The following is a 13,678-nucleotide window of genomic DNA, read 5'->3' on the forward strand; positions in this document are numbered from 1 at the left end:
CCCTCTGGCAACTACCCTGGCCTGAATCCCCCTTAGCGGTAGGAGCGGGAAGGTTGACACCTGTTTACGTAGGAAGTCCCACACCTGCAGAACAGCTTCCACAAAACAAGAAACTTTATTTTTTAAAGAACAGAGAAACAAAAAGAATTAAAAAAACATGAACGTTGCAGCAAAGTTTAAATATTCTCAGTCCACCACCAGCCCTTTTTCACGAAGTCCAGCGCGTCCTCCGGCAACTCAAAATAAACGTGCTGTTCCTCGTACGTGACCCAGAGACGGGCCGGATACAACAGTCCGAACTTCACCTTTTTCTTAAAAAGGATCGATCTAATCTGGGGGAGGGAATGAGGGGGGGAGGAGGGGGAGAGGGAGGAGGGGGGGAGGGGAGGGGTGTCTCCCATTCGCGGCTTCCCCCGTTCGCGGCTTCCTGACGAGTGCTCTGAGCCGTGTCCACCTCCAAGGGTCGGGAGAATGCCCCATCTCCCAGCAGCTTCTCAAACATATCTGTGATGTATGCCCAATGTTCGCTCTTTCGGACCCCTCCGGGAGCCCAATGATTCTCAAGTTCTGCCAGGTCCTCCACCGTCTGCAGGAGCTTCTTCTGCTGGTCTCTCAGCATTCCCACCTCCAACTCCACTGCAGTTTGTTCCTCCTGCTCAGCCAACGCCTTCTCCATCTTCTGGATCGCCCGATCTTGGGCGTCCAATCTAACTCCAGCCGCTCAATCGACTCTTTTATCAGGTCCAAGCAGTCCCGTTTCTGCTTAGCAAAGCTTTCCTGAATAACTTGAATCAGCTGCTCCATTGACCGCTGGGTCAACAAACCAGAGGTCTGCCATGCTGTCTCCCACTGCAGCTTCAGCCTAAGCCTTCTCTGTCTTTCTGTTTCTGCCTTAACGAGTACATCTAGTCCTTCTGTCCATGCACCGATGTGGGAATTCAGTACACAATTGCCTCTGACTTCAGTTTTACAGTTCAAGTCCGGTAGAAAATCGGGGGAAAAGGTCCAAAAGTCCGACCCACGTGGGAGCCACCAAATGTGCAACTCACTCCTTCATAGTCGCCACCGGAAGTCATAAGATAATTGTTTGCAGTACCTAGGTTATTGACTGTCTAAGATAGCAATGGTGCATATGTGTAACATAGTTTATCCTTGTAACTATTTATCTTGATGTTTGGGTTGTTTAACTCTGCATTTGTGTTGATGTACAATTGTTCAATATTTTGAGTTTAAGGTAGGCTTTCAAATATTTGAATTTTCCTGTTTCAATAATTTATTCTCAAATCTTTGTTTTACAGGCCTTATGTGTTCAACCTTTACTTCACCTGTTCACACCGACCACCTTGATCTGAATATAACCCATGTGGAATGTTGTCCAGAAAAATTATTAGTACGTTTCTGGGGTAGGAAAATTAACGTGTGTGAATTGGACTATCATATATTGCACAATGAAGTGCAGAATGCAGCAAAGACTAGTGCCAACATCGCAATTGGTGAGTTTTGTTTTGCAGAGGACCTTTACAATGCGGGATGGTATCGAGGAAAGGTAATAAGAAAGGATGAAGAATCATACGACGTATTTCTCATAGATGTTGGTATGGTATTGACAGTTGAACCTGGACACATTGCTTCTGCCAAGGAGAGTTTATTTCAATTACCTCCAAAAGTAGTGAGTGGAATATTTGCCAATATAGTGCCAGTAAAAGGAACATGGTCCCCAACAGCAGTCAAATATTTTTTGTCACTGGTAACTTTTCAAATCAAAGGTTACGTTGAAGATATCTTAATGGATCAAATTATGTTGGTGGAAGTCCCCAATATTAACCAAAAACTTTTTGACCTTGGTTTAGCAAATATTCTTGATGGCAACACTTTCCATTTTATACTGAAAATTTCAGAAGATTTACTTGGATCCCCTGGCTATGAAAATACTAAAACTGGGTGCATAAATAAAAGCTGCAGGAAGCCTGTGCTCGATAAAACAATTACATTATCTCCTAGTTTCCAACGTATCTTGGATGCTTTGAGTCCCAGTTTGCAAACTGGTGTTACAGAGGCAGTAAAAATAACATGTGCTTCAGGTCTTCATAACTTTTATTGCCAGTTGAAAAGGCTGACTTCCGAGCTAGAAGCAATGACTGGAGACTTGAATTGTTACTATGAAAATGAAGGAAAAGAATTAAACGATGAGCCCATTGACAATTTTGGTGCACTTTGTGCTGCAAAAGGTAAAGATGGAAAATGGTACAGGGGAATTGTAAAGCAACTCTTAACCTCTGGCCAGATAGAAGTTTGGTTCATGGATTATGGAAGGACTGAAATTGTATTTCCTGATCATATTAAAAAATTGATGCCAAACTTTTTTATGATGCCACTGATGTCATTTCCTTGTGCACTAACTGGCTTATCGAACCAAACAAAAAAATGGATAAGATTGCAGACTGAAATTTTCAAGGAATCGTTGTTTGAGGATACATTAATTATTTGTATTGATTCCTACTCCTGTGAAGAGCATTTATACTATGTTACGTTTTACAAGCAGAAAAACATTCATATCCATCAGATGACTGGAATGTTGGCAGAAACAAATTCAGTGATTGAGTGTTGCCCAAAGATGGAAAATAAGGATATTGATGGTCAATTTGGAAAATTTTCAGAAACTAAGATTACAGCGCCTAGGAAAGTGACATGTAAATCAATGCGTGGTGGATTAGGATCTGTTGGAATGAAAATAAATGCTTCCTATGTTGGATTTGTTGAATATGTAATTAACCCATCTGACTTTTGGATTCGAACGTCGGAACACAATGATGAATTTGAATGCTTAATGATCAGCATTATAAACCACTACAGCAAGATTGGCATAAATGAAGAACTCCTTCAGGAACCAGTACCTGGTTTATTTTGCTGCGCTAGGTATAGCAAAGATCTACATTACTATAGAGCAGTTATTACTGAAGTGCTTGACAACCAACTCCGAGTGTTTTTTCTTGATTTTGGAAATACTGAAGTTGTACATTTTAATGCTGTGAAATCCCTGCTTCCTGAGTACACAAATCTACCTGCTTTGGCTATGAATTGTTCTGTTGCTCATGTTTTTCCTATTGAAGAAGTGTGGACAAAAGATGCCACTAACTTCTTTAAGAATGCTGTATTCCATAAACAACTTTTTATTGAAGTAATCTCAAGACAGGGCAGCAAATATATGATTGATATGAAAGATATGGAATGCAAGGAGCAGTCATCTATTGGTACACTAATGCTTCAAGCTGGGTACGCTGATTTTTGGAATGTGCAGTCAGATGATGCATTGCTTCAACAGAGATGTACGATGGAATCTTCGCGAGCTAGGACAACCAAATTCACTGCAAATGAGAAAAGGAAATACACAGATAAAAACTCAACATTGGAAAATTCATATGGCATTCCAGTTTCAAATATCCTGGTATCTACTGTTTTATTTCCAGCTGGTACAACGAGTAGTAACTTTTCATCTGTACATCTTACCATGCCAACGTGGATTAAAGAGTCCAAAATAGCATCACCATACAGACAACAAGTGTTTAAACTTGGGTCTGTTCTTGATGTGAGAGTATCTCATGTAAATTCTCCAGCAGAGTTTTGGTGCCAACTGCAAAGAAACTCAAATCAACTTCACTTACTTATGAGGAATATGCAGCATTATTACAGTACTCCAAGGGATGTTTTTCAACTTGGACATGTTGGGTGTGTTGCAAGGTGCTCTAAAGATGGTCTATGGTACAGAGCATCTGTTATTCAAAGGAATTTTCCAAAAGAAGAGGTTACTATATTGTTTGTTGATTATGGCATGCAACAAAAAATAGCCATGAAAAATCTTCGTGCTATTAATCCAGAATTTCTTCGACTAGAAGGACAGGCATTCAGATGCACTCTTAATAGCATAATTCGATCTGTAAACCATGATCCTTCTGTTTGGGATAAAATTTCTTGTTGTACATTTAAGCGATTCATTGGCAATAATTTAATTTCTGGTGGGCACCTTAAATGCACAATATTTGCTATGGCTCTGATGGATGGAAAGGGTCTGTGTAATGTGGTAGACCTTCATACACCATTGATTAATGTATGCCAGTTACTTTTGGATATGGGACTCGCTGCTTGCGTTGAAACACCATGTTCATTTAGTCCTGCGGTTCAACTATACACGCCTTATTACAGTGCCCATGGTCTAAAAGTTGGATGTGAAGAAAAAGTGTATGTAACTCACGTGTCTAGTCTGTCAAAATTCTATTGTCAGCTTGATAAAAATACTATAATTTTGGATACACTTAGGACTGAGGTGGACATTGTTATTAAAAAAATGCAAGAACAAAGATTAGACCTGGACAAAACCAGTATCTGCTTGGCAAGGTATTTTGAAGATGGTCAGTGGTACCGTGCTTTAGCCCGTTCAGTGCATTCACCTGGACATTTTAAAGTGTTTTTCATAGACTATGGAAACACGGAGATAGTTGATAAAAATGATGTGGTTCCAATTCCCGAAGATGCAAAAGACCTGATTTTGATACCAATGCAAGCGGTGAAGTGCTGTTTACCCCTTAGTCTTTCAAAACTGCCAGATGAAAGTATTGCCTTGTTTAAACAAATTGTAATTAAACAAACTGTAATTGGGAATCCTATCACCGCATTTGTGATAGCAAAGAAGTCTGATGGTCAGTTGGTTCTTGAGCTTTATGATGGAAGTGTGAAAATCAGTGCTCAAATAACAGAACAAAACATGCATCATCAGTATCGACGAGACGTAATTTGCCTTGATGAAACAAAATGGAAAAGTGGCAAATCTTTCCATCCAACAAAAAATGTTCCTTCCACAGATATACTGGTAAATAAGAAACCTGATTACATAGCACACTTGATCAAAGAAACAAACCAACTTATCCATTCCTACATGGGACACAAAAATAAAGACCAGAACTATAACCTTGAAAAGAAAAATACTGAATGTAAGGCAGGAAACTATTACAAAAATAAATACTCAAAGCATCGCCGGAATGAAATTATCCCTAAATTTACTGCACAGTTAGCAAAACTGAAAACAACATATAGCAGAAAGAACACTGGTGAAACAGGCCAGGCAAGCAAGGCAACACTCCCACTAGGAAAGATGAAGATGACATCTTATCAAGTGATTAACTCCAAGGAAATGTTGCCATCTACTGTACTTTGCCACCTTGTGCAAAACAGTCCTGCAACACAAAAGGCAATGGATCGCTTTGAAATGATATGTCGAACTAGAAAACACTGTCAGGGCAAACGGCTTCTTAAAAATCTGATGGATTTGCCTCCAGCTAAGCTGATCACCAGGTTAAAGTTTGAAAAATATATTGAAAGTGGAAATAGTTCTTCAGACTCCTTCATACAACTGGTACATAATGAGCACAGAACCCCAGACCAGGGAAAAGAGATGGGTGGAGTAACATTTACCGAATCTAAAGATAAGAATTTTCAGAGTACACACGTAAGTGATGATAGTGATGTGTCAATCGAAAATGATGCTTTGCATTCTACTGTTGTAAAGAAAATCAAATTGAACCCATTGTTCACAAAGTTCATTGATCTTGCCAAAATTCTAGATTTGACTTATTCTAAAACAGACCTGTTTAAGAAATTCCTGAAGCCAAAATTGCAGGGTCCGAAATCTGATGGACTGCGGTGTTCTGAAGTTGTTCCACATTTTGCAAATAAGCTAACTAGGGAATATATAGTTTGTGAGTTTGTACAACAGTTTAATCAGTTTTGGAAGATTCATCTTGCTCATTGCACTCAATCCTCAGCTGGCAAATTCTTAAGTGTGACAACAAAGAGCAAATCAACCAGCCAGGAGGCTTTAACACTTAACAAAGCTTCAGAAATAGAAATTCTTATTTCTGAGTTAGATCTATCCTTGCAGGACATGAGGAATGCACCTAAGAAAATGAGTGTTGAGGATAAATACTACTGCACAGCAATTAAGTCTTATGAGCACCAGTGTATAGTCAACAAAGAATTTGTATTTCAGATAGATAAAAAATTACTTGAGAAGCTTATCTGTTCGAGAAGAATTGTTTGGTCTGTTAAAGCTGTCACTCTGCTAAGTGTGTCAAACGATGGAAACTTCAGCATCAAACTTAATGCAAGTACTGAGGAGTTGTTTCCCTTAACTCTGGCTGTTGGTGAAGATGTAAAAATAGAAAATATATCATCTTCAAATGCAATTGAGAGAAGAAAATGTAAGTCTCAACAATTTTCTGAGCAGGACAAATCTATAATCAAACTTCTTCACTGGGAAGATAAAAGGGTGGAATTCGGTTGTCCTGACATTACTTTATTGCAGTGGATTAAACTACCAAATGACAGCATTTTGAACTTTATTGAACAAGTCATGATGTGTCCATGGAACACCATTGAAACCATTAAGCAGCTATTAAAATATATATTACCTCCCGTGTTTGCATTAAATGACCAGAAATTTATTGAATTACTTAGAAAATTGGATTCTGGATTTTGGAAGATTGCGATTTGCCAAGATGCGACTTCTCCTACTGAAAAATATCAAGCAATGGTCCACAAGAGTATCAGTATTACGTCGCAAAATGATTCTTCTGATTTGGATGGATGGATGAATAAAATTTCTCTTTCAGAAATGGAGATCAGTATAGCATCAAAAACTTTGCTTTCTGTTGATAACAGCATGATGTGCTTGTCACTGAACCCAATTTTGTGTGGCCCTATTCAAACAAGAGTAGAGTACACTGGCTTTGCTACTTCTGTGATTGACCCTTCAGAATTCTACATCCAGCTTGAAGGTACCTTTGAAATAATGGAAACACTCTCTTCACTCCTGGCTCAACTTCCAGACGAATTTCATCCTTTACCTCAAGACATATTAAATCCTGGTGTAGGTTGCCTAATCAAGCTTGCCACAGATGAGCAGTGGTCTAGGGTGGAAATTTATGAAGTTAGTCAGCAGTTTGTTCTTGTTAGAGCTGTTGATTATGGACATTATATATTTGTGCCATCTTCGGATTTGAACAGACTAAGGGAACTTCCGAAAGAACTTGCAGAAGTCCCACGCTTGACTAATCACTGCAGTTTAAATAATGTGGTGCCTTCATTTGGACATAACTGGACAGATGAAGCCATCGTTTTCTTTCAAAAATCCTTAAATGAACAGTCATTGACTGTATTTTTCAGACAGCGTATTTCTGAGTTGTTTTGGGAGGTAGATCTTTTAGTAAATAATAAGAGTGTCGCTGAAGATTTACATACTGCGGGACATGCTGCTTTTCGGAAAGAAATTGGCAACTCCTTTATGGAAGACTCTATTAGTTCTGAAGAGAGCTCACAAATACTGACTGAACCTATTTTAGAGCAACAAATTGACAAAAGCAATGATGAGCTTACAATGGCTTTACGAAATGAGGAACCTGCCTTTATGAATTTTGACTCCAGTTATTCAGTAAAACGTGAGTAGTTATTTTCTACAATATTTATTTTGTAATGCATGCCATTGCTATTTGTTTTATAAATAGAAATTAATGCCATTTCAAATTAGGCAATGATATTGAAAATATTTAATATTAAAGTCCTTTATGCATTTAATTCAACAATTTTTTAAATCACAAATGAGGAAGATCTTTTGAGTTGCATGGAAGTTAAAAAGCATCATTGTCCATTATTCCTTAATAGCACCTGGCATAGTAGCTCATTTTTAAGTAATTCAACAACCACGAAAGGTTTCCAGAGGTCATCTGTTGCTGGAAAAAGAACTACCTAGCATCCAATCTATTTCTTCCATTGTAAAATTTATGCACGTAACTCATCCTCTTCAACCAATCTAATTGAAATAATTTGTCAATTTGTGACCATTCTAATTCTTTATTTTGTAGGTCACAATCAAATCGTTCTTTCACATATGCTTCGAAAGATTATAGACTCCTGGAGTCTGTTTGGGTGACTAAAGTGATATAAACTGGGAAACATTTGTGTGATCCTCAACCTCAGTTACCAATTATTTGAGGGGATGGAAAACCAGACACTATTCTAAATTACGTTGTGTTTTTTAGTGGATACCCCTCTAAATGCAATACAGGACTTTATTTCCTTCAGCTATGGTTTCACTACATCAGTTGAAACCTTCAGACAGCACTGAAACATGATAATAGGATCTTTTTCTTTTACCCCAGTTCTTAGTCCTAATTGTAGGTATGCCGAGCATTGATTCGGGCCTCCGGTAGGAGCACTATTTTTCTTTTATTAACAAATACAAGCCCACACTCTCAATCCATGAAATTCTTCACATTCCTAAACATGTGAGAATTTTCATATCAGCAAGTAATGTTCTTTGTAACTTCCCTTTGGTCATTCCACCTGGAGCAGCAGCTCCAACATCCGCTTGGAAGACCCTGAAGCAATTATTGGCCTGCAGTCATGTGGATGTTTCTATCCCCATTTTGAGGCACACAGACCTGCAGTTGTGATTGCCATGCAAATGTCCCAGTTACCAAGTTCAGGTACTAAGGAAAGACCTATCTAATTGAGAATTTTAAATGATAAAAGGATTCAAAGGAGTAGAGACTGATTAACTAATTCTTGCGGGGGAGGGGGTGGGTGGAAATAAAGAACATGGAACACCACTTTAATGTTGGAGCTAGGCCATTCAGTAATAATCTTTATTATTGTCACTAGTAGGCTGACATTAACACTGCAATGAAGTTACTATGAAAGTCATCACAATCCAACACCTGTTCAGGTACACAGAGGGAGAATTCAGAATGTCCAATTCACCTAATAGCATGTCTTTTGGGACATGTGGGAGGAAACCGGAGCACCCTGAGGAAACCCACGCAGCCACAGAACGTGCAGACTCTGACAGTGAGTCCAAGCGGGAATCGAACCCGGGACCATGTGCTGTAAAGCAACAGTGCTAACCACTGTGCTACCATGATGCCAGATGCACTTGATGCACTTCCACCAAAATATAGCAAAGCTTTGAATTCTCTTCCTAAAATGCTGTAGATTTTCAGTCAGTTGAATTTTCCAGGCTGTAATTGAAAGATTTTTGTTCAATAAGGGGATTAAGAGTAATTAAAGATAGGTAAATTGAGTTGAAATTTTGATCAGACACTATCTAACTGGATGAGAACAGCAGGCTCGAGTAGCTGATTGGCCTACTTCTGCTATTCCCTATGTTGCTTTTTTACAAAATAGTAAGCGGCGAAGCATTCCTTTGACCAGCAACTTATTTAATACAGAATAGTCAATTATTATTACCTGAAGGTATTCTCCCATAATTAAATTTCTAAGTAATATAATCACTTAATTGACTTCATTGCTATTTATCTTTGTTTAGCAGGAAGTATATTCCATGAAATGTAACTCCTTCAGGATTCTAATGCTGTCAAAGCATCTTTTTTACATTTTTGTAATGTAGGCCTGCCAATAGATAATACATATTCCAGGAAAGTTGCTTTTCAGTTCTGTAGACATTGGCAATTTTTGAGTGTGCTGTGGGTTTTAAATGACAAATTGGGTTATTGCCTTAGTTCCAAAATAGAATTATTTTCATGTTTGAATATGATGCAAGTTGTGTGGGAAATGTTAGATGGGGGTTTGTTACAACCCCCTCAGGAGCCAAACCCTACATTGTATATGAAATGAAAAATGAATGAAATGAAAATCGCTTATTGTCACGAGTAGACTTCAATGAAGTTACTGTGAAAAGCCCCTAGTCGCCACATTCCGGCGCCTGTTCGGGAAGGCTGTTACGGGAATATGGTTCCCCTTCTACATCTTGGAGAACAAACTCCCCAGATGATTGTGGGGGTGGCGGAGCCTCTCCTTATTTGGGAGGAAGCTCACAGGATATAAACCCTGACGTGGGAGCAGGTCAGGGAGAGTGACCCTGGGAGGTGAGGAGTAGTGTACTTGTGCTATTGTGAGTAGAGTTAATAAACCTAGTTGTTATCCTGCCTACCTCTTCGACTATCACAGGGTTCTAGGATTTTTGAACCTGTGGCGCTAAAGACACATATATTTCTAAGTTAGGATAGTGTGTAACTTGGGAGTGGAACTTGCAGGTGGTAGTGTTAGAGTGTGCCTGATGCAGTTGTCCTTTAAGGTGTTAGAGGTAATGAGTTTGGGGATGCTGTTAAAGAAGTCTTGACAATTTGCTACAATGCATCTATAGATGGAACACACTAACCACGGTGTGTTGGTGGTGGACGGAGTGCATGTTAAGATGATGGTGGATAGGGTACCGATTCATGGTAACTTTATATACTTGTGAGAATAAAAGATTATTATTATTATGGAAAATGCCTTGTTCTGTTCGTTGGAGTTGCACTTATCCAGGCAAGAGGAGGATATTCTATCACATTCCTGACTTGTGGGTTGGGTTGATTTGAACCAGCATGGGTAGTGGTGTGCTTCTCTCTTTTTGTACAATACAGGAAGTCCTACTTGGGCTCTTTTCCTGACTTCTTCCTCAGATCCATAACTGGTTGGCATTGCGACCTACTCCCATTCGGTCCAGTCATTGAGTAGATTCTTGCCCAAGTCCATTCTAATCGTTCTAACATTAAAAAAAATATCCCCTTGAATTCTTTGAATATGGATTCTCTACCACATGTTTTTGTTAAAGTGGAGTTCATAAATTAAATAAGCGCATTAATATACCATATGGCCTGTTTTGTGTTCTGATTTCTATGACTAACATAAAATCAATTTAAATGAATAACCCTTAAAAAAATTTAACTGACTACTTAGCTTTTCCTCCCCCTCCTACTTAGAAAGAGACCTTGGGTGACTATAGCAAAACTGTTCTTGTTGAATTTGTTACATTGAAGCGGAAAATCAAGAGCACTGAAGCTGAGGTAGGGATTTAATCCGAACAATATATACTTCGAGCAGCCAGAAAGAACCCAAGCAACCTCATAGAGCAGATAATGGTTTTCTTTGCTTGTTTTAAATAGTAATAATCAAAGGGAAATTCACAAAAAGTGTGAATTTTCCTTCTCAGATGTTTACTGTCGAAGGCCTAAATAATTTAAAAAGGGAGCTTTTGAAAATGTAATAGACGCTGCCATCTGGTGGCTCTCTATAGAGATCGCCTTGGTCTGTCCCAGCATTTCCTGGACCAGCTTTAAAGGGTCAAATACACTAAAAGGTGAGTGGTGTCACTGAATCAAGTGGACATTTATTTTGAAAATGGTCATAAAAATATTAAAATATTTGTTATTTTGAACAATACCTCTACATTCACTGCTACCTTCTTCAAGAGCACCCTCTATTGATAGACTGCCCATCTGATGGCAAACCACAAATTTCTCAAGTTATGGTGACATGGTGAAAACTGAAGTTTCTCAATCTGTACTATTGTCCCAGCTCCATTCTCTCTTGTGTTCATTTGTATTCAGCTAACCGCAACTGCAGCACAAAATCTGAACTGAACTTCAACCCTTTCAACCGATAACACACACCCTGCAAACAGCTACCTCACCTTTTGGTACATCAGAACCCTTATCCATAATTCTTGTTACATTATACTTTGTCGTTTTCCTCTTCACCAACCACCCCAAGGTGCGCTTTATTCTTAAAACTATTATTAATCTCTTTCCTGAGTTTTGTAGAATTGAATGGGCCATCATTTTAGCATATGGCATTCTAAGTTAAATGGGGCATTGATGGTGGACGATGTGAAACTTGGAAGCAACATCAGGTGTGAGGAGGATGGTGTACAACATTAAAAAGACATAGACAAATTGGTGGAATGTGTGGACAAGTGGCAGATGAAGTTCAATGTGGAGAAATGTGAAGTGATTTATTTTTTATTTGTAGGAAAAAAACAGACACATAAAATAAAAGGTACAATTCTAAAGGAGGTGCAGGAGCAGAGGAACCTGGATGTATACACAAGTCACTGGGGTGGCAGGACAGCTTGAAAGAGTGGTTAATGAAGCATAGCACCTTGGCCTTTATTAATAGTGGCAACGAGTACGAGAGCAAGAAGGTTATGTTGAACTATTATAAAGCACTAGTTCGGCCTCAGCTGGAATATTGCATGCAGTTCTGGACACTGTATTTTAGGAATGATATGAAGATATCCTACGTAAACCTACATTACAATCCCTCTAAGGCCAAAATACCTTTCCAAAGATGTAGTGGCCAGAACTGCTCACCAGGGTTTTGTATCGCTGCAGTATAACCCCTGCCTTTATACTCCAATCCTCTAGATATAAAGGCTAGCAGTCCATTAGCCTTCTTGATTATTTTCAGCACTTGTTCGTGGAATTTTAATGACCTATGCACCTGAAGCCCCAAATCTATTTGGAAATCCACTGCACTTAACCTCTTCCCATTTAGAAAGTACTCTGCTCTATCTTTTTGGTCCAAAATGGATAAACTCACATTTGCTTACATCAAATTCCACCTTCCACAATTTTGCCCATTCACCTTGTCTGTCAATATCTCCTTGCAATTTTATGCTATCATCTAGGCTGTCTACAATGCCACCTAACTTTGCATCATCAGCAAATTGGGATATATGACTTTCTATGCCGTGTTCCAAGTCATTAATGAGTTAGTTTTTTTTATTATTTTCTGCACTTGTTTATGACATTTTAAGTATCTATGCACCTAAACCCCCACATCTTTTTGAACATCCACTGCACCTAACCTCATCCATTTATAAAGTACTCTATCCTTTTTTGATCAAAAATGGATAGCCTCACGTTTGCTTACATTGAATTCCACCTGCCACAATTTTTCCCATTCACCTAGTCTGTCAATATCTCCTTGCTATTCTCCAGGCTATCTATAATGCCACCTAACTTTGTATCATCAAAATTGGATATATGACTTTTTATGTCATATTCCAAGTCATTAATGAATAGTGTGAATAAGTGAGGCCCCAACACAGGTCCCTTTGGTACACCACTGGTCCACTCCTGCCAATTAGAGTAACTATTCATTCTCCCCACTGTCTTCGCCTGTCACTTAACCAATTTCCTAACCATGTCAATAATTTGCCCTGAACTCCATGGGCTTCCACCTTACTTAACAGTCTCTTATATCAGACTTTATCAAATGCCTTCTGGAAGTCCATATAAATAGCATGCATAGACATTCTCCTGTCCACTGCCTCAGTCACCTCTTCAAAAATTCAATAAGATTTTTCAGCAAGACCTTCTATTCACAAATCCATGCTGGCTCCTCCTGATCGACCAACAATTTTAAAGATGTTCAATTATGCCATTGCTGATTATAAACTCCAGCAATTTTCCTACCACAGATGTTAGGCTAACCAGTCTGTAATTGCCTGGTTTCCTCCTTTCATCCTTCTTGGAGTGATGTGCAATTTTACAATCCAGAGGGACGACTCCTGAATCTAGGGAACTTTGGAAGATCATAATTAGAACATCTACAATGTGCTCCCCTACTTCCTTTGGGACCCTCTCATGGAAACAGTCAAATCCTGGGGAGTTGTCATCTCTTTAGTTGCATTAATTTCCTAGTTAGCGATGCTGTACTTCACGTTAATTGTATTAAGTCCCTGTCCTCTATCAACTATTGCTTTTTTTCAGGACTTCCAGCAAGTTATCCTCCTTTACGCCTGTAAACAGTGAGGCAAATTAATTGTTCAACATGTCTGCAATTT

At 38.9% G+C, this 13,678-nt stretch overlaps 1 protein-coding gene and 1 long non-coding RNA gene across 2 annotated transcripts in view; one reads left to right on the forward strand and one right to left on the reverse strand.

Annotated features, from left to right (window-relative positions):
• The window catches only part of LOC119967516 (tudor domain-containing protein 15-like), a 30,485-nt gene that overhangs the window by 9,397 nt on the left and 7,410 nt on the right, over window positions 1-13,678 (forward strand). Inside the window, exon 2 of the mRNA XM_038800183.1 lies at window positions 1,299-7,487. Within this exon, the coding sequence (XP_038656111.1) occupies window positions 1,304-7,487 (6,184 nt within the window). The 5' untranslated portion in view covers window positions 1,299-1,303. The remainder of the gene's footprint in view (window positions 1-1,298; window positions 7,488-13,678) is intronic.
• Window positions 3,148-13,678, reverse strand: part of LOC119967517 — a 58,652-nt gene continuing 48,121 nt past the window's right edge. Inside the window, exon 3 of the long non-coding RNA XR_005461007.1 lies at window positions 3,148-3,365. This is a non-coding gene — a long non-coding RNA (uncharacterized LOC119967517). The remainder of the gene's footprint in view (window positions 3,366-13,678) is intronic.

This window comes from Scyliorhinus canicula, chromosome 6, assembly GCF_902713615.1.
Source record: "Scyliorhinus canicula chromosome 6, sScyCan1.1, whole genome shotgun sequence".
NCBI classification, from domain to species: domain Eukaryota; kingdom Metazoa; phylum Chordata; class Chondrichthyes; order Carcharhiniformes; family Scyliorhinidae; genus Scyliorhinus; species Scyliorhinus canicula.